General features: G+C 31.4%; 3 protein-coding genes across 4 annotated transcripts in view; all 3 read right to left on the bottom strand.

Annotated features, from left to right (window-relative positions):
* Sfl (N-deacetylase and N-sulfotransferase sfl) overlaps window positions 1–20,924 on the bottom strand; it is a 58,354-nt gene that overhangs the window by 2,099 nt on the left and 35,331 nt on the right. For both annotated transcript variants that reach the window (XM_074247846.1, XM_074247847.1), the window contains exons 3-10: window positions 18,707–18,904; window positions 5,134–5,386; window positions 4,444–4,635; window positions 2,172–2,515; window positions 1,710–1,998; window positions 1,101–1,229; window positions 766–948; window positions 367–587 (exon numbers count right to left, since the gene is read on the bottom strand). In XM_074247846.1, the coding sequence (XP_074103947.1) occupies window positions 367–587; window positions 766–948; window positions 1,101–1,229; window positions 1,710–1,998; window positions 2,172–2,515; window positions 4,444–4,635; window positions 5,134–5,386; window positions 18,707–18,904 (1,809 nt within the window). The remainder of the gene's footprint in view (window positions 1–366; window positions 588–765; window positions 949–1,100; window positions 1,230–1,709; window positions 1,999–2,171; window positions 2,516–4,443; window positions 4,636–5,133; window positions 5,387–18,706; window positions 18,905–20,924) is intronic.
* LOC141531034 (uncharacterized) lies at window positions 8,229–9,776 on the bottom strand. The gene is made up of 2 exons (XM_074248504.1): window positions 9,518–9,776; window positions 8,229–9,448 (listed from the first exon to the last, which is right to left on the bottom strand). Exons 1-2 carry the CDS (start codon window positions 9,765–9,767, stop codon window positions 8,472–8,474), a joined length of 1,227 nt encoding a protein of 408 aa, XP_074104605.1. The 5' UTR covers window positions 9,768–9,776; the 3' UTR covers window positions 8,229–8,471.
* On the bottom strand, window positions 10,102–12,371 carry LOC141531487 (uncharacterized). The gene is made up of 3 exons (XM_074249333.1): window positions 12,285–12,371; window positions 10,433–10,607; window positions 10,102–10,358 (listed from the first exon to the last, which is right to left on the bottom strand). Exons 1-3 carry the CDS (start codon window positions 12,369–12,371, stop codon window positions 10,102–10,104), a joined length of 519 nt encoding a protein of 172 aa, XP_074105434.1.

The raw sequence follows: 20,924 nt of genomic DNA, 5'->3' as shown, positions 1-20,924 counted from the left end.
CTCGATCATAGATATTTTTATTTACGATACGGGTATTGGAGGCGTTTCTGATTAATATAATATAAACTCTAGTTCAATATATTTTTTTTTTAAACGATTAAAATGATTGGAATATTAGTTTTGTTTTTCTTGATATAAATGCTAACTAAATATTTGAATATGTTTCTAAAAACTTTTTGATTTAATTCACAAAGTTCTGAATTATTTTGAAAAAAGGAAAAAATACTATTTATATACTCGAATTTTCAAAGTTAATTAAATTTTGTTTCGTTTTAATAAATATAAACAGCGAGCGATATTTACATTGTTTAAAATTATAAAGTTTTTAGACTATAAGTAAATAAGAATAAGGATAAAAGGTCATACCAATCGAGTCCTTTGTAATAATTTTTTCCATTGAAAAATTGAATTTCCTCAAAAGTATCCGGACTGGGTAGATTGCTGCTTATTGCCGGGTGAATTGAGAGAAATGTATAGAGAGCTGTCGTCCCAGTTTTTTGCGGGCCAATAACGAGAAACCTTGGCAATTGATCGCAGGTTTTATTTTTCGACCATATTTTTTGGTGCCGGGGGTCATCACAAGGATTCTGCAAAATTTTAATAAAAACAGTTAACGATTATTAATTAAAAAAAAAAAAATACAATAAGTACAAGAGTTTTTGCGGCTGAAATATGATTGAAGTGAGTAAGCAAATAAATGAATGAGCGAGTGAGAAGGTGTATTATCGACATAACTCTTAATTAGAGATTAATTAGCTCACTTACTCCCCAAACGGGATCCGCCTCTTCAGGGTATAATTGGAAATAGCGTTCTCCTAATTGGAGCGGCGGGGCACTCGAAAGCCGTAGATTTGTCCAGCACTGGATGAATTTAATGACCGATTCAAATGTATAAAGAGCCAGACGATCATTACCGTAATTGGACATGTGCGTCATGAAGATGTTTATCTGAGAATTAATTATTGGTCTTTTTATTAATAACTCAATAAACTTTAAAATCAAGATTATTATCATTAGAGAAAACTGGCATTATTATTACAACAACAATATTAATAGTTGTAAAAAAAATAACTTTAGTTAAAACTCAATTATAAACTTACTGGATTGTAAACAATGGTCTGAAATAATTCACCGCCCTGTATAGATTCATCCAATTTGTCTCTTCCACCGGGATATCTTTCAATGAAAATTGTATGAGTAAAAAGTCCGCAAGTTTGTCGTGGCAAAACCTTTAAGCATAAAAGTACGATATTGTAATTGAAAATACAATTTAAACTTAAAATTATTCGAATTAATGGTACATTATATATAGATATACATCTAATGGATATAAATATATATATATAAAGTTCGGTATAAAGAACGATAATCTTTGATCACGGCTAAAGTTGATGGGGAAGAGAGAAAGAGAGAAATTTATTGCTGACTGAGCCACTTGAGACGGTTCCTCTTATTCGAGAATCTTTGATACTGCATCAAAGAATATCTCAGTTGAACAGTTTAGAATGATCCTGGCAAAATGGCTTGAAGCCTTTTGCAACTCGTAAATTGATAGCAAACTCTCTCAATACTCGTTGAATCTCTAGATATATATACGTATATTATATGATGTAGGTTTATCTGCCGGTATACATCTAACTATCAGTATCCCTCTTTCTCTCTTTATCTCTTCTTCTTACTGTTTAGTAGGTCTATCGATTTTCCTGTACCATAATATTGCGATGAATGAAGCCACGCCTAAGTCGAGCAGGTCTCAGGTGTGGATACTCCTCAGTACTGGTGACTTTGATGTTCCAAACTCGCTTCCAAGCTTCATAAAGTCCCTCGTGTACCGGATAAACTCCTGAGTGATGAGGACTGACACTGTAACCACTCACCGTCGGTATACCGTGTTCCTTTGCAAATTGCTTATTAAGGCCCATGTCCAATTGTAGATGAGTTACATTCTCGTAGAGATGTGGTTGTTGGTGATTCCACATGTGCGAAAACCACGAGAATCTGTCTCAACATAATTGGGTAATATTTTTATAATAAGTTAAAATTTACTTAAAAAAAAAGAACAATTTTTTTAGTCTAAGAATTTTTCGGCTTTATTCAATATTATCAAAATAATGTTCTTAGTTCAAGCGAATTTTTTCTATCAATATAGGTGTAAAAATAGATTAACATACCTGTCGACGTTCTCTAGCAGCATATCGTCCCCCAGGTTCTCCTCGGACGTTCCGTGATGGAAATACTTTCCGGAAAACCCCAAGTTAAATTTAAACCCTGGCACAAGCGCTTGGATCCTTTGTTGCGTTGCCAAAAGCGCCAGAACGTCGTCCTTCTTTAATCGCGTGCCTTTTTCACCAACAAATATATCATCCACATCCACCAGTATCATGCGATTAAGACTGAGGCTCAATTGTCCGTGTGATAAATACGAAAGCGAATCCAGTAGGAGTAATTTGTGGAGCCAAAAACGGAGCCCGCTTCCAAAAAACACTCGCTGTATACCATCATATCTTCCGTGATCCTGCAATTAAATTCAACAATTTTAATCATTAGCAGTGATAATCATTATAATTATTGTCAATTACAATGGAATAGGAAGATACATATACATTATATTATTCAAATATTAATTATCCAGTATATACAGTTTATTACTCCATTGTACTCCGTGTAAATATACATATTATATATAAAGTGAAATAACAATAGAGGCTGTTGGAAAACTGTATTACGAGTGACACGTTGACAGAAACAGTTAATTATGTTAGTCGACATCAACAAACCCTTCAGTTGCTTCTATGCTGTTTTCATCCTCTCTCACATCAGCAACATCACTACCAGTACCATTAGAAACTAAACCCATAAAGTGTGTATGTGTGTTCAAGTGAACTTGTTAACACTGAACAATAATAATCACACCGATAATATAATTAAAGGGTCACCTGTAAACCCACACGTAGACCAGGTGCACCAGCTGTTGAACAACTATGATCCTCATCACCATTTCAACTTGAGATAATTAAATCTGGAGTCAATCAGCTGTGGATTCATTCGATTAATCAGCAATGCGCCAAAGTTAACCCGCACACACTGGTCTGCATTGTCAATTTGTTTTATTCACGAAACAAACCCACATTCTAGTTCATAAACACATACACACTTTACAACTATTAATTATACTATACTGCTAGAATGTTTTTTCATTTATGCTCTGATTAACGATCCAATTTTGTACAAAATATTCCATCGTCAAGCTTCATAAAATATTCTGTTCTATTGTCTGCATACGCGACCCGATTTAACGCACAAAATGCTTGTTTAAAACTTTTCTGCAGAGCGAATTAACTTTTTTATTACTATTATACCTATGCGATTTCATTTTGTTATTTTGTTATTTTCTTTTCTTTTAGTTTTTCGTTACAAAGAATATTGAGTGTATCATAACTCGGTAAAAGTTTACGAGGGTAGTTTTATATCAGAATCTTCTTCCTCTTTTTCTTCCGTAGTTCAATGTATTAACAATTCAACTCGTAGGAAAGGAATTTCGTACAATTGCAGTGAAATTTCCACTTAAATGCAAACGCGAGTTTAAACAGCTTTACGAATTGTTTTAGTAACGCACACTCTGTCTTTACGGGAACAGTTTATACGTTTATAAAGTACCTACTTGAGTAGATCATTGTCATCGTTGTCTTTATTGTATTAATTCGCGCCCATTACTCTATTCAACTGTGACCCAGCCACAAGTGTTGAATACCTCACCCGACTTGAAACAATTATAAAACCGATTGTATTTCTATTTTCGTCGTTACGTTTGTATAAGACTCGTATTTTCTTATATTTTTTTTTTTTTAAGATTCTTTTAGCAATAAAAATTTTGACGATCTTTTTGCAATTTAATAAAAAGTTTTATTAAGGAAAATCAGATCAGATACTTAGTGATGTTGATGTCAAAAATAGATAATTGACTTAATCTCTAAGTAGTAGACTTTGAATTTAGTGTTATCTTATATAATTAAACATGAAAGTTCCAACTAAATATGAAGGTAGGTAGTATAATTTAATTACAACTCGTGAAAATGAGCTTTGTTAAATTTAATGACACTCGATGACAAGAGATAAGATCGATAAATGTCAGAATTATATTAATACTGAGTATAATAATCGCGAATTCAATTTTAAGTGTTCAGAGTGATAAAGAATTCGTAGATAGTTAATCTACTTAAACTTAATTAAAACACGACGGTATTATCGGAAAAATTATTAATCTAATATACTTTTATCCTGAAATATTTGAGCACTACCTACTCTTCACTTCTAAATAATTCAAAGTGAAAATGTCATTTTAAGAGCAGGTAATATTGAATTTATCATCAAGTTAAATTCAACGTCACTGAGTTATAAAAGTAATTTAATAATATGTATGTAAAATAATAATAATAATAATACCTGTATCACGGTGGCAAGAGGAGTTTTTTGATTAGTATAGTCGAGGCTGTCTCGGTACGCCCAGGCTAGTGGCTCGTACGTGCTGTCGTTTGGTTGAAAAATGGTCCAGTCACCACCGGGTAGAGGCCCCCAGGCAGTCTCGCCGGATCTGGTCAACCTCAAGATGGGTGAGGCCGCGTTCAGCTGTGCATCCTAACGACCAAAGCAAACCGTATGAATGAGAAATAAAACAAATGGATTACTAATAATAATAAAAAAAAAAAAATAATAATAATAATAATAATAATAATAAAAACAAAGAAAAAAATATCAAGGATCTAATATTATTACATAAAGGGAGGAAAAAATTAGTCTTCTTGTTTAAAAGGAACAATAGAGTATCCACGATGAATTTGGATCGCGCATTCACGCGCCACTGAATCGAAAGACAGAAAATCTAAAGACGGAGAATGTAATCTCGGAAATAGAGCAAGAACTTTTGACCCTGAATCGCTCTCTACGAGGGCAACTAATCAGCGCTCTTGGCTTCGTTTTTTATTTTATTTTATTTTTTTAAGGTCATGGATCACAGAGAAAAAATCCGATTTGTTTTGTTTTACTCCGACCGATCAACTAATTTCAAAAAATTCATTTTATTTATTTGTCTAATCAATTTTTTCTTCTGTGATATTAATTAAAAATTTTAATTACCTTGAGTCGTAAATTCGTGTGGATGAATAATGGAAATCCTTTCAATTGGGCACCTACAAGACTCTCCTCACCGGGTGGTGCAAATCCAACAATTCCAACAGAGTATTCGCGGCAATATTTATCGAGTAACTCACGGTTCCATTTGTCCATTTGAAGATACTTGTTTAGATTTTCAAATACCAGCACACCGTATCTCCCTTTATCGAGGTTCGTCAGCACTGGTAATGATTTACCCGCTACTTCTACCTTGTATCTAAAAAGAAAAAAAAAAAATAACAATTTTAAAACAAATTGTAAATCAGTCAATTATACACAATATTATATCAGTCAATCTGCAAATTAACCAATCATATTGTTTAACAACTAAACCAGGGCATTTTGATTGAATCAGCGGAAGGCTTTTAAATAGTTTCTGGCGATGACGTGACTTAATTAGTTATCCATCATGTACAAATACCCACACATATGCAAATCCACCAATATTAATTAAGTAATCAACACGATCGTGGCAATTGTTCAGAGATGAAAAAAAAAGTATAGCCTGTCTCTCGTACCCTGTGATGCCTAGTGTTCATTTGTGTCGCTTCTACATACTAGCTACCCTTCTGGTTAAACACACATAGATATATGTATAAACATGTCATTCGCAATTTCTCTCTTGTACTGTTTGTACAACGTGTATAAGTGCATTATTAATTTGACAATATACAACAACGTTTTTGCTTCTGTACTCATACTCAGCCTCTCTTTTTTTTCCTTTTTTCTATTTTTCCATAAAAATTCTCTTAGCGCGCATTCATTTACATTCACCGACGATATTAATTCTAAATCACTTTGACGCCGTAGCTGTGTATTCAATTCAATCTATCCATTTTATTTTCCCCAGAATAAATGTATTTAAACATAAAACTACCTACAAATATACGCATACATATAAAGATAGAGAATATAACTGTTTCCATTAGGCAAAGAGAATTTATCTCAAACAAAATTTGTGTGAATCAATTCCCAATAGAGTCAGCCAGTCAAATATTGATCAATATCTTGAAATTTTTTATCCAACAGTAAATAAAATAGTTGTCGATGTTTCTCGATATTTTTATTTTTTCATTTATTTTCTTTGATTTCTTTTTTTATTATGTGAAAATAAAAAGATTTTATAGATTACGAGTAAAGATAAATCGTGCTTTTAGCTCTGAATTTTTTTTTTTTTTTTTTTTTAAATTATTTATTCGATAAGTTTTTATTTATCAGTGTAAATTCGTTAAACAAAGTAAATGATTGACTGAGGGTAAAGGAAAGAAATTGTGCCCGACAGCTTGATAAAATGCAGTTGAAAAACCGAGTGTACGATCTTTTGTCAAGCCTCTGGATTGTATTCGCCTTTACTCTCAGTACTCATTATATATAGATATATATTTTCTCTTTTTGTGAGAGTAGTGTGTATACCTCGAGATAGAATGTAATTTAAAAGGGTCCTTTTAGCCAGCTGCGTCGTATTGTCAACCAACACCATGGGATTCTCTTTCACTTTCTCAGCGGCTTTGTCAAAATTCGCGCAAATACTCTATTTATTATGATTATAATTGTTTTTTTGTGACACCTCGAACGTAACACAGAGAACAAAGCAATAAAGAATTGCAAAATAATTTATTAAATTGCTTTCATTGAACTCGTTTTTTTAGTAAAAATATAAGTAATTTTTATTCGATCTATTTTATTGAAGAGGGATGAAAAAAAAAATATATATAAATACCGCCTTAGAAAGAATTATTGTTACGGAGAAGTTGACATTTCTCATTGAAGTGTATAAATGTGTGAGTGTATTTTCCCGACGGATTCTCGGTATTCATGTCACGTATGTACCTCCGGGAGTGTTCTTACATGACATTTCACAGGATAAGGCTTGGATCAATGCGACATCTTCTTATCTTGTCATCCACGCGTTCGAGCGTTAGTCAACAATGAAAATAAATCTTAATTAAGTTTAACGTGATAATTATATTGATTATTACCCCAACATTGATTGTCAGTAGAGTCAGAATCGTAAGGATGTGATGCGAATTCTGATTAGTGATAAATCATGTGTAGGGAATTATTCAGTTTTCTCAAAGCAGTGTTGAGATTATTGATTAATTCCAGTAATGATTTACTTTTCCGTTCATAGTAATGTCTACTTTGAGGTGGTACTAATAATTTTGACGAAAAAAATTTTTATTATAAAAAAATCCTAAAAAACGAAGGATAAGTCCCAAAACTGTAGATTTCAAACAAATTAGACTACTTTTGATATGACAGTATTCATATCCATGTTGGCTCCTTGGGTTGGTTTTTTTTTTTTTTTTTTTCTAAAAGGCAATTTATCATAAAAATTAAACTTTAAAAACAAATGGAGGGAATCTTTGGATTTAGATGGTCTTTAGACTCCCTGGATGAATATCCTGCATGCTCTTATGTAGAGGTATATAACACGACATGTAGAATTATTCATGAAGGATGCGTAGCTTCCCTGGTTTCGATTCGCAAGTACGCTGAAAGCAGTTTCGTGCTTTGCTCACGAAATAACCAATTCGGTATTGTATGCATGCAGGTGTATTGTCCATATATATGGGGTATTCCATGCCAAATCGATCACTTTTGACCCCGACCCTTTTCGATTTGGCCGAAAGTTTTCCATCCTTTTCTACCTTATAAAAAACGGTTCTCAGAATTTTTTTGAATTTTTTTACCTAACTCCAAAAAAGTTATGAATTTTTCAAAAAAATGGCTTTTTTATTTTCAAATAGCCATAACTTTTTCAAAACTAAACATTTAGGTACCTTTTTTTTTTTTAAATTTTTGTTTTTAGATGTACTTTCCGATAAAAAATATTAAAAATTTTTGTAAGTCAATACATATGGAATTTTTCAGTTTTTGACAAAAATCAATGATTTTTCGAAGTTCGACATTTTTTTTTTTTTAATTTTTTTTTCTAAAATAAACTTTAATCAATTCCACAGTTATCCCTGTAGAACCCAGATTGGGCCGATTTCTCTTTCTATTTTTTTTATTCAATTGAAAAAATATTGTTAAATTTTCAAAAATGGAAAAAAAATTTTTTTTCATAAATTTTATTTATATAATGAGATAAATACAATTCAACGATTTCACGGCATTATATTCACAATTTAGAGGCTTCATCGATGACTGTAATTAGTAAGATCAATAATTGATGCAGCTAAAATTAATTACTTTTCTCTCTGTCGTTTAAATATTTTACAAATTCTGTGTTCATTCGAATTCGAAAAGTTTTTAACTAGTAAACAACCATTTTCATCCGGAATTATACAATGTAGTTGTTAAGTTCCTGTAATCGGTTTCGTTTTCAAAAATCGATCATTTAAATCATTTACTGCTGTGTCATAATCTTCTTCTGGGGAAAACTTCACTATAATATTCGGCAAGTTATCCGGTGCAGAAGCCCATTCAAAAAGTTCTTCTGGTGTCGTTATTTGTTTGTCTACCGCGAGTTGGAGACTTGCTCTCGCTGCAAGTCGTTTGAGAATACCACCGATTCCATCACACGGACCTTTCCCATGGGCAGTCGCAAAAAAATGCCATTCAACAGGAATATCAAAATCATCTTCGTGGTAATATAAATTTACAAAGTTTTTAAAGTTTTTAAATTGTTGAGGAGCTCGATCAGAAAAATAATAAATCTTGTTACAACGTTCAGGAAGACTTTTCACGTAATCAGTTATTATTTCGATGAAAACATGAACAGCAACGGCATCATGTTTGTTAGAATCTGAGATAATTACTAAACTTTTGTGTTCAAGTTTGTTATTTACTGTATAATAAATAACGACTGGAAAAACTGTTGCCTGATTATTATTCCAGTGAAAACCAGCTGCCGCATTTTGTACTACGAAGGCATAATTTTCTGCAAAATCACAAATAATAACATATTCATTTGGTTTCAATGTTTCTTTCAATGTCTTCAAGAATTGGGCTTGCTCCTTAGCAATGAACGAATGAGGTAGAAGAATTTCTAACTCACTACAAAATTTTTCCACAAATTCTTCTGTAGGCTTAATAATAGTTTCTAAACTACTTCTCGGTTTTGATATCCAATATTTATATGTAATATTCTCGATTTCCCGGTCCTCAAAACATTTTAGTAAAATTTTACTCAACTCATTGACCCCAGGACAGTTTTTACATCCACCTAAATAACACTGAAAAGATGGATTTTCACATATAATCATGCTCAAGTAATCGCTGTAGTGTTTAATGGGCTTTTCTGTGTTCCTTGTCAAAGAATAAATATTTGCACCTAAAATAACAGTAATTTAGTAAACTTAAAATTCACGCATTTATAATTATTAATTAATTTGATAATTACGAAGCATCATTAACTTCACGTTTTGATGAATCGTACACACGCAGATGGTGTGTGTTCCACTTGCCCCTGCTAACACACAATGTTTTGGTCGCAAAGAAGCGAATTTTGAAAATCCAATTCTCTCAGTAGGATTTATTTCACAGAAACATTGGTATAATTCTTTTAAGTTAGACAGGATAAGTCTTTTTTGGACGTGTATCCGATTACCATCATCACTTCGAATTGATACAAAGTCTTTCATACCGGGCATTTGAGCACTATACTCATCATCGTTGTAAAAATTTTCGACTTTTAATTTTACCTGATCAGTAATTGTCCTCCCTATACAAAAATGTTGAGTAATTTAGTTTTCAAGTCTATTTAAAACATCGATTTTACGCTACCCATACCTAATTTCGATTCAGGTGTAGAAAGTAAACCCGTTTCTTCAACCAAATTTTTTGCTACTCTTGACAAATGTCTTGATGTATTCATAGTTTCACAAATACGTCTCTCACTCCATTTTACAGGTAATAATGTTAAAATTTGTATTTTCAAAGACTTATCAGTTTCTTTATCGTTGAATTTATCATACAACATTTTAATTAGAGAGCGAAAATTTTCACCATCGTCATCAATCGATTCTTCATCTGAAGAAGAAAGCAAAACTTTTTTAAGCTGTCGGATACCCGATTTATTTTATTGTTCAAAAATTGATTATCATTCAATTTCTTCGATGGAATCGGTGATTGATTTAACAATTCTAATGCATGGTTTATTACGGGTAATTGAGTTGCAGCGCTAACTTGGGATCCTGAGCTTGATTGTGATGCTTTGGGTTCGCTATCAAATGACATGGAACCTTAAAAATAATAGTGAAACATATAGCTACTAGAAATGTATTCAAGTAACGTATAAATAATTAAAAAAACTTACGGAATGATAAGGATAATGGGAGATCCATGGCAGTTGTATTACTATCATTATCAGCCTGATCATTGTTGTCATTATTGTCACTATAGTTGTCTTCACGGTCACTTACATCAGCACTAGGATCATTACGAGCATTTGTTTGTTGCTTCACTAACTCTGAAGCTTTTTTCGACATGAACTGCATAATAAATAATTATCATCTAATCCTAACGTTACTTTCATAATATCAGTCGCCGGACGTAAACCAATTTTTTTAAATGAGATTCCAACTCAAAAGGATTACAACACCGATCAAATACCTTTTTGACGCCATAAAGACAAATTAAAAAAGCGCTTATAAACTAGAGAAATTATTTATTTATACAACAAATGTAATGACAATCTTTTATAAAACACTAGATTGCACAAAAGATTTATAGGTTATGTTTTAGATCTCAAAATGAAAAAGCCGCACTTTTAATCAAAACATACTAGCTTATAGCATCTAGTTTACTGGCTATAGGTAAGTCGATAATTGTTATCCCTAGTTTATCGATCTAATTGATATATTAAAATTTGAATCTTACTAAATACAGTCATCGATGAAGCCTCTAAATTGTGAATATAATGCCGTGAAATCGTTGAATTGTATTTATCTCATTATATAAATAAAATTTATGAAAAAAAATTTTTTTTCCATTTTTGAAAATTTAACAATATTTTTTCAATTGAATAAAAAAAATAGAAAGAGAAATCGGCCCAATCTGGGTTCTACAGGGATAACTGTGGAATTGATTAAAGTTTATTTTAGAAAAAAAAAATTAAAAAAAAAAATGTCGAACTTCGAAAAATCATTGATTTTTGTCAAAAAACTGAAAAATTCCATATGTATTGACTTACAAAAATTTTTTAATATTTTTTATCGGAAAGTACATCTAAAAACAAAAATTTAAAAAAAAAAAAGGTACCTAAATGTTTAGTTTTGAAAAAGTTATGGCTATTTGAAAATAAAAAAGCCATTTTTTTGAAAAATTCATAACTTTTTTGGAGTTAGGTAAAAAAATTCTGAGAACCGTTTTTTATAAGGTAGAAAAGGATGGAAAACTTTCGGCCAAATCGAAAAGGGTCGGGGTCAAAAGTGATCGATTTGGCATGGAATACCCCATATATTGTACGAGTTGTTCGCAGTCCCGAGAGAGAATATTTGCCGATACGAGCAAAGCTCACACAAGTGCCAATCGTGAACAAAGAGCGCAAATAAGGAGAATGAGAAAATAGCAGTCACACAATTTCGTAAATTGGGAACACACTCGTTTGTACAAAAGAAGATCGTTTCAAGTTGATCGGCAAAGACCTGGATAGAAGAAAAATGTAAAAAAATCTGTATCGTACACCTATACGTATGAACTTAAAAATAAATGAACAAACTGGATACGCGAAACTCTTTTATTCTTCGTATCCAACAGACGCCAGTTTTCAGATCGAATTGGAAGTTGTCTACCGAAAGTAGAGTGAACACGTGGTATTGGCTTCAGGTTATCTTCTCGACCCCTCTCTCAAAAACTTAGACCTTTTTCACATGACAGTTCGTTCGTGCTTACGATTCTGACAATTTCCGCTAGTAATAACGTCCATTCGTGTTTTGGGATTTTTCCATGTCTTTTTTTTTGCCTTCAAATAGCTTGTAGCCTTCAGGGATCCATCTGAAATGCATTCACCGTCATACAGCCACTAGCTCTCGGATTTACCCTCAATAACGAAGTTTTTAATCGATCACACCATTTTCCTTTCGCTATTTTCCCGTCTACTTTAACTTTAACTTTACCTTCTTTTTATTTTTCTCTTTCTACTTCATCATTTTTATTACCACATGTACCTCAGGCGCTCCCAAACTCTCCATCAAACATTTTCCATTACTTTCGTATTGATCTAAAATTTTAATCCTATCCTCTAAATTATTCATCTAAATTTCTTTTCCCTTAACCAATAAAACATGAATGAAAATTTATCATGGAGATCTAATCTTTATTTTAATTAATTTTTTATAAAGCTCCACCGAAAAAAAAAAAAAAAAAAAAAAAAAAATATTATTGACGCTACATGAAATTTAGAGTTGCTGTTCATTTAGAGAGAAAAAACGCCCACAGTACTTCACTATTGTGAGAACAGAACAAATGAATGAAGTTGATGATGACGGTGAAAGCTCGGACACAAGAGTCCTCGTGAAAGATGTAGGAGAAAAAAAAATGTTGAGGATGAAACTATTGAGTGGGATGATAGCTAGCTAGTGAAGGAGTGCTCAAAGGTTTGTATGGATTCCTAAAGATGAAACTACATAATAGGTAAAAGGTACGACATTCAGAGATAATATTCAACTCTCAGCAGATGTCTGGGTTGTCGGGTATCTTATAGAGCTTTTTAGCTTCTTTACTTTTTTATTATTCTTTCTTTTTCTTTTTATCCTCAATTTTCGTGTAATCTCAAGACTACACTTTTCTTTTAAAAGTTTCGACGTAATTGTTCATATTCAAGGCAATTTCGTTGAATTGATTCACCATATACATGTTAAATATGTTGCAGCACACTTTAATTTATTGAATGTTGAAAAAAATTTTCAAAAGCAATAAAAAAAAATATTGGCATATGCATACGGAGTACTTCTGTCGACGTTGACGATAGTTCAACGGACAGAACGTTACATTTAACTGGACTATTTTAACGAAAGTTTGGCACGTGTTTCTGCGATTCCCTTTCCAAACAATGCGGTCCAGTTGGATTAACCGTTTGAGCATAGTTGGTTTCTACTTTAACCTAGGATGTTCTCTGGCTTTAAGTCGCCATTTCAGAATTCAATGACCTCTTTCTTCCAAGGGTACTAAAAGGGCTTTACCTCGGAGAGTTATACAAGACTTAATCATAAAGCATCTGTGTCTATGTCTATGTCTATGTCTATGTCTATATCTTTGTCTCTATATCAACCATAATTCAGTTCAATATATACGATATTCTATATATTGTAGCCTTGAATCTACGATGACAAAGGGCTCTCAATAACTGTGATCTATATATGTATAAAGTAATAACGTTATTTGTATGAGTAGACCAGTCCGCAATTGAATTCTCTCAGTAAAGTTATGTGTGCAGCTAACTGATAATTAATTTTCATCAAAGGTATTGTAACATAGTTGCGGTTTAATATTTCCAGTCGATCATTCAAATGGTCCATTTTAATCTTTATATTGCCAGACAGACCGAACCTGATCACTACTGTGTGTGAATAATAAACTAATTGTTAAATTTATTCAGGTGTTGGACGATTGTTCTCTTTTTTAATTTATTAAATGGCTGGCAAAGGGCTTTTTTTTTAACCAAGCTATTGTACAATACCGCCAATATTGTTAGTAAATTTGACAGAGTTACTTGGTTCGGTAAATAGAAATTATCGATAAAATTAAATAGTCGATTGGTATTTTGATGATTAAAAAAAAAAAAATAATGAAAAGAAGTTTAATGATCTGTTTAGTTGGTGGGTTGTATGCTCTAGAGGCTACAGGCTATCTCCTAGATTGAATTGTAATCTGATAAAGGGATAAAGGGATTTAATTTAGCAACAAAGTACTTCCTCAATAATCTCTAGCCGTGATTGTAATTTTTATATTGCATTAATGATACAAAATTAATTCTGCTACTAGCGGTATGTGAGCTATTAGTAATTTCAATGGTATTTCATTAACTGACATTAGTATTGATTTAATTCACCGTCAGTTCATTAATTTATTGAGCTATTGATTTATCAGTTGATTAACTTTCTATTTAAGAATTCAGACGTAATTACTCTCTGGATTGTTAGGATATATTTTCGGATTAAGAGGCGGCTTCAGTTATTAAAGGTTCATGAATTTCTTATAAATAAAGAAAAATTTTAGAAAAAACGCTCTGTAATTAAATAGATTATTGAATTATCTGCAATAGCTTCACTGTAGCGAGTAACAAAAAACAGTATGGATTCCCTCGATGAGTGCAAAGAGAGAAAAAGATGTGATTTGTTCTTAATGAAAAAAAGTTGGTTTGTTGTACAAAAAATAATACCAGTACAGTGGAGTCTCCTTAACTTCTTCGTTTTTCAACTTTAACTCCCCACAATTTTCCTCGAAAAAAGAGTGGAGGGGATCGTCTACAACAATTTTATCAGTATTACAATCTTATTATTTTTTGATGATATGAACCAGATGACATTTCACATTCAATTTAAATGTTCAAATGATTGCTGTGTCAAGTTAAAAGCAAATAATATGTTAATCCAATTACATAGTCAATCTTGGTTTGACTTAAAACAGTTTGCGCGATATCAAAAGACGTAGGTTTGATTCCTGCATACAAACACTGGTAATTTTTTTCAAGATTTCTTCGACTTTTAACTTGAATATATTTAGTTTAAATGTGGCATGTCTCGTACATCTCATTTGAAACTTTTAAGCCTTGATAAGATTGTAAAAAAATATCTTTATCAAAACAACATTCATTTGGAATGTTTGATAATACAAGAATAAAAAAAAATGAGTACAATAATCTTTCTTTATGAGTATGAGTATAGGAAGTAAGAGATTGAAAAACAACTGAGTAATGAGGCCATAAAAATTTATAAAGACTGAGTAAATTATTATTTTATGAGCATAAGAACTAACAAAACCGGAAATTAGTGGTGAAAAACAAGGATTAGAGGTAATGCGTGTGTATGTTTATTTTTAAGTATACAGAGTGGAGTAATAGAGAGAGAAATTGGGTGGTACAATTATTTCATACCAGTGAAAACGACATACCTAACTGGTGTGCAAATGTAGATAGAGAGGATGCAAGCAAGAGGAAATAACGTGTATATACTGCAAAGCGAGCCAAATCGTTGGGAGTGATCTGAGTTTGAAATTTATTCAGGCATCAGTGATTATCTTAATGAACGTACTGGCATTTCTCGTCAATTTCCACCTTCTCCGGCAATTTATACCTTCAGCAGCTCTTTTATTTAAAGTTCCTTGTTGGATTTGTGTGATCGACTTTTGTCGGGTAATTCAATTTTCACTTTTACTCCACACTTTCCACCCTTTTTTCCACTCTTTCTTTTATAATGAGTATAATTGCTACAAATACACTGGTCTCGAGCTCTTTTACAATTTCCTTCAGAATTTAATTAATTAGAATTCTAACGCTGCTTTAATTATTTTCTCGTCTCACTTTGATTAAGTTTGGTACATAATATTGCATCACGCAAACACGCTGTTAATTACTAGCTTTCATAGCGTTTCGATATATTATTACCAATTATGAGGTATCACCGAGGTTATGAAAGTTAAAATAATATACACGTAAATGTTCATTTCTCTCATTACTTTTTTGTATATATATATATATATATATATATATATATATATATATATATATATATATATATATATATATATATATATATATATATTAGGGTGGGTCAAAAAAATCGAATAATTTATTTTTGATTTTATACTCTGAAAAATAGGTTCGTAGACACCTAAAAAGAATTCTCTCCAAGTATAAGCTCTTAATTATAACGGGAAGGTCCTCCGCTTTGCGGATTTCTATTTTTTTCGAATAATCAGATAAAAAAATTTATATCTCGCTTCCAACTGCTTGGAAAAATATTCCGTGGCATAGATTTTGTGAGAAATTGAATGCTTTACAAAAAGGTCTCTTATGACTTTTTCAAAAACTCAACCGATTAAAAGATATTCATAGTTGAAGTTTGGCTATTTTAAGGAAAATATTCGTTTTTATTATGAATTTTATAAGTCGATGAAAAAAATTATTTCGGATTGCGGAACTCATGATTTTGTAGGAAATTTACTGCTCTACAAAAATGGTCTCTTATGATTTTTTGATTAAGTGAAGCCGTTACGAGATATTCATCGTCAAACATTAACGAATATCAATATTTCCAGTTTTTGATCAATAATTCGATAAATTTTAATTTAAATTATGAGTTTCAGGAAAATTTACATAAATTTGAGTTTCGATCGATAAAGAAATGTTATAATAAGTTAGATAAAGAATTATTGGAATTATCATTGATTTTCCTTGGAGAAATGCCTCAAGAAAAGATTTCTTTCAAACGTCCTGGTGCTGTTCATCATGCTAGATGGATGGCTAAGGCCATTTATAGTTTGAAAATGTATCTATTCAGAGATGAATTCAAACTCTCTCAGAAAGAATTGCATGGTCTTCGTCATTTCTGTATTTTTATAGTCACATTGTATTTAAAAGCTTGGTTTTCATCAACTTCTGCAACAACTGCTGCTTATCATGACTTGCAGTTTATGAAAAATTTATTGAGTACAAACATATCAATCCTTTGATTTCTTCAGCTACGTGTGAAAAAATGATTTCGCACTTATGGTATTTGAGCGATGAACTTGCCATTTTATCACTGTTTGACGATGGCGTTCCATTAGAAGTAAAAAAGTATTGTTGAAGCTGTTAATACTCGTGAAGGTACAGATTCTAAAGCTAAAAGATTTGTAATTGCTAAAAAGATTTGAATTCATTGGCGCAGAGAACTCTGAGTGACTTTGTGTCTAAAAAGTCATTAAATCTTTTCAAAATCTTCGATCTACCGTATGACTTTCTTGATGTCGATGTTGAATTATGGCCTACTAATGAGAGTTATCTCGAAATAAAGAATACTTTCAACAACTAAAAGTTGTCAATGATTCAGCAGAGCGAGCTGTTGCATTAGTCAGTGAATATAATCAATGCTTGACAAAAATGAAGAACAATTCCAGTACTTATTGCAAGTTGTCAAAGAACATCAAAAACATTCCCAAATTGTAATAAAAGAAATTATTTATAGTAATAGCGTACTGTTATGTTAAAAATATAGACAATTATATTGCAATTGATAATTCAATAAAAAATTTATCTATAAAAAAGTTAAATACTGGTTGTTTCTCACTTGATTCAATACTTTTCATATTAAATTTGACAAAGAAATATGTCATTCACTTCAAATTAAACTAATCATTGGCTATATGTCGAAAAAAATGCTCTAATTTCTTGTTTTAATGCAATCAAACAAGCTCAAGACTGAAAACAATATTAAAAAAATTGTTTATAACATTTCTTTATCGATCGAAACTCAAATTTATGTAAATTTTCCTGAAACTCATAGTTTAAATTAAAATTTATCGAATTATTGATCAAAAACTGGAAATATTGATATTCGTTAATGTTTGACGATGAATATCTCGTAACGGCTTCACTTAATCAAAAAATCATAAGAGACCATTTTTGTAGAGCAGTAAATTTCCTACAAAATCATGAGTTCCGCAATCCGAAATAATTTTTTTCATCGACTTATAAAATTCATAATAAAAACGAATATTTTCCTTAAAATAGCCAAACTTCAACTATGAATATCTTTTAATCGGTTGAGTTTTTGAAAAAGTCATAAGAGACCTTTTTTGTAAAGCATTCAATTTCTCACAAAATCTATGCCACGGAATATTTTTCCAAGCAGTTGGAAGCGAGATATAAATTTTTTTATCGGATTATTCGAAAAAAATAGAAACCCGCAAAGCGGAGGACCTTCCCGTTATAATTAAGAGCTTATACTTGGAGAGAATTCTTTTTAGGTGTCTACGAACCTATTTTTCAGAGTATAAAGTCAAAAATAAATTATTCGATTTTTTTGACCCACCCTAATATATATATATAATATGACTTTGAACAGCACTTCGTTGGTTTCCTCTTTTTACTTTGAGTCGATTGCAATTTTCTTTAATTGCGAAATTCTATAGAATTTCAAAATAAGGACTTAAAAATAAGCTGCTTTTTGTTATCCTCATGCTAACTGCTGTCCCTTCATAGAATAGAAATTATAATAATATTCATCAAAGCAAAGAATATTTTTAAGCTCCTAATTTAACTTTTAATCGTTATATTATATATTAATTATAAAGTACCATTTAGCATAAAAGCAAAGTACTTGTATAGATCCCATAACCTAATGAACTCAATATGAATAAATTAAAATCAAGATAAAAATTCATTTCATAAAATGAAATGTTCAATTAGTATTTCGCGAAATTCTGTAACAGACGTTTTAATAAAAAAGAGAAATGAACAAATCATGTACTGACATATAAAATAAAATATCGTTATGTAAATGGAACGAGTATAAAATAATTTAAATATGAAAGCTCGAAAAAAAAATGCAAAAAATAAAAACGAGACTTTTCAGTTTTATCATTCTATGAATATGCCCATCATACTCACTTAATCCGATTGTAAACGAGCAACTCGGCGATCTCTCGACCCACCCTCGAGTAGAGAGTCTCAACAAAGACCAGAACCTTCGGGTCGATCCTCAATCTTGCTTCGCTACGATGATCTGGAGCCACCGGTAGTCTCGTAGCACCCCTCAGGGTTGAACATCTTATCGCTGGTTCCGGTCTCGTGTCCCGATGGATCAAACTGCAACGTTAATATACATTATCAATATCAATCTCAGTTATGCATACTCTTCTATAATACAAACATAAATAAAAAAATCTATCCATAAATTTTCGGAAAAGTACATTTTACTTATGAAAATACTTTATACTTCTTCAATGTCTGTAAATTATGTTATTTTTATCGGGCTACAAGACAATGATGAAGTATGTCACGAAGACAGAAATTGACTGATGTGTAGGAATAAACTGAGGTATCATCAGCACCTAAGTGACTTTCCCTGGAGTAGCAAAAACTAATCGATACAAAACATGAGTCGCTATACAGACAGAAAGATAGAGCTGAAGAGCTGTTGTAAATAAGAGACGGTTTGAGAAAAATGATCGGTACCTGACTTGACGTGTTGCTTTTTGAAAAATGAAAATGCTGATAACACGTCACTTGATTTATCTGCGGTTTCGTAAATATTTATTTGAAAACGCTTTTCTGATATAGAATACACGTCATTCATTTATTAAATTTGCAGCTATTTATTCATACACAGAAAACAGTGAGCTTCTTTATCCGAGCGATTTAATTCAATAAGCAACTAACAGTTTAATGGCATTACTAATACCATTACTGATTGAATTCTTATTTTTATTTTACTTTTAAACGTAATGGCGTTCACTTGTTAAGAGTTTTTAGTATGTTTCACTAATCAAATTCTTCCGATCCGAAGCAACTGATATTCCCAGTAGGTCCCAATTATCTCTAGTAGCACTGAGAGCTAAAAGTCAGGAAGTCTTTTAACTACAAACTATTTCTTTCCATCTAATCGAAAAGAAGAACGTTAACGAGAAAGTCTTGAGAAAAGACGTGGCGCCCAAAGTATATTGGACGCTCGTTTATTGGTGTACACTACATTTTAGAGAATCTGTGTCTCTCTAAAATTTTTTTTTTTTTTTTTCATTTAATTTACGAATCTGACGGCAAAGTCACGCTTTAATCTTCCAACTAATCTGGATTCTACATGTTGATATTAATAGAGGTTGTATATAGCCCTTATAGTTTCTGTATTTACGAGTATTAAAAGCAAAAAGAAACAAAGCTAAAGAATATATCTAAATATAAATAAAAATGAAGCCCGCTATCGCAATTGGTATTTTTTTCATTACTATACACGTCTTTTGTAACGTACGGAATTTTTCTCCAGTGTTTTTTCTCAAAAGCAAACACATAAAAGCTCGAATATGCGGAAACGTACGTATCCACTGTCCTAGATACACTTTACCGAGACCCGTTGGCAGTGGGATTTAGATATGCATGCAAACGAACACCCGACAATCCCACGGGTACACTTCTGACTCGAAAGCATAAATGCGAAGCATATTCAGTTATTACCATGGCCTCTGGTATTAGTATATATTTTCAAATGTTAAAAAGCATGAGGGAATGCTTATGTACATATATCCTGCCACATATATCGTGTAATGTACTTATATTCATACCGCGGGACAAATAAAGACCGAAAATGAGTGAAAGAGAAACAGAAATTTGTCGACGACCACTCAAAATCTCGTCAGATGTTTTTTTCCACGTTAATAATTTCTCACTCTGGAGATTTGCTGTGTCCCAAGGATCTACGTTTGAGGGAACTGGGGTTGGCAAAAAATATAATTCGTATTAAATATTTAATTTTATCTCTTCATTTTATATCTACGCGCTGTAGTTTTTTTTTTTTTGTAAAACTAAAATATCTAATAAAAACAGTTATTTAAAAAGAAAATAAATTTTTTTTAGTTTGTTTCGTGTTCAGTTCGACTTATGATTAAAAAAAAATGTGGTATTTTAGTTGCTTTTGAAGAAATAAACACTGCGTGCATATACAGGCGGTAATAATAATAATAATAATAATAATAATAATAATAATAATAATAATAATAATAATAATAATAATAATAATAATAATAATAATAATAATAATAATAATAATAATAATAATAATAATAATAATAATAATAATAATAATAATAATAATAATAATAATAATAATAATAAT

Source organism: Cotesia typhae, unplaced genomic scaffold (assembly GCF_013202065.1).
Source record: "Cotesia typhae breed Kobodo isofemale line unplaced genomic scaffold, CoteBio_Ctyphae contig_5, whole genome shotgun sequence".
Classification (NCBI taxonomy): domain Eukaryota; kingdom Metazoa; phylum Arthropoda; class Insecta; order Hymenoptera; family Braconidae; genus Cotesia; species Cotesia typhae.
The sequence above is the reverse complement of the archived record's forward strand: the minus strand, read 5'-3'. Positions and strand labels throughout refer to the sequence as shown.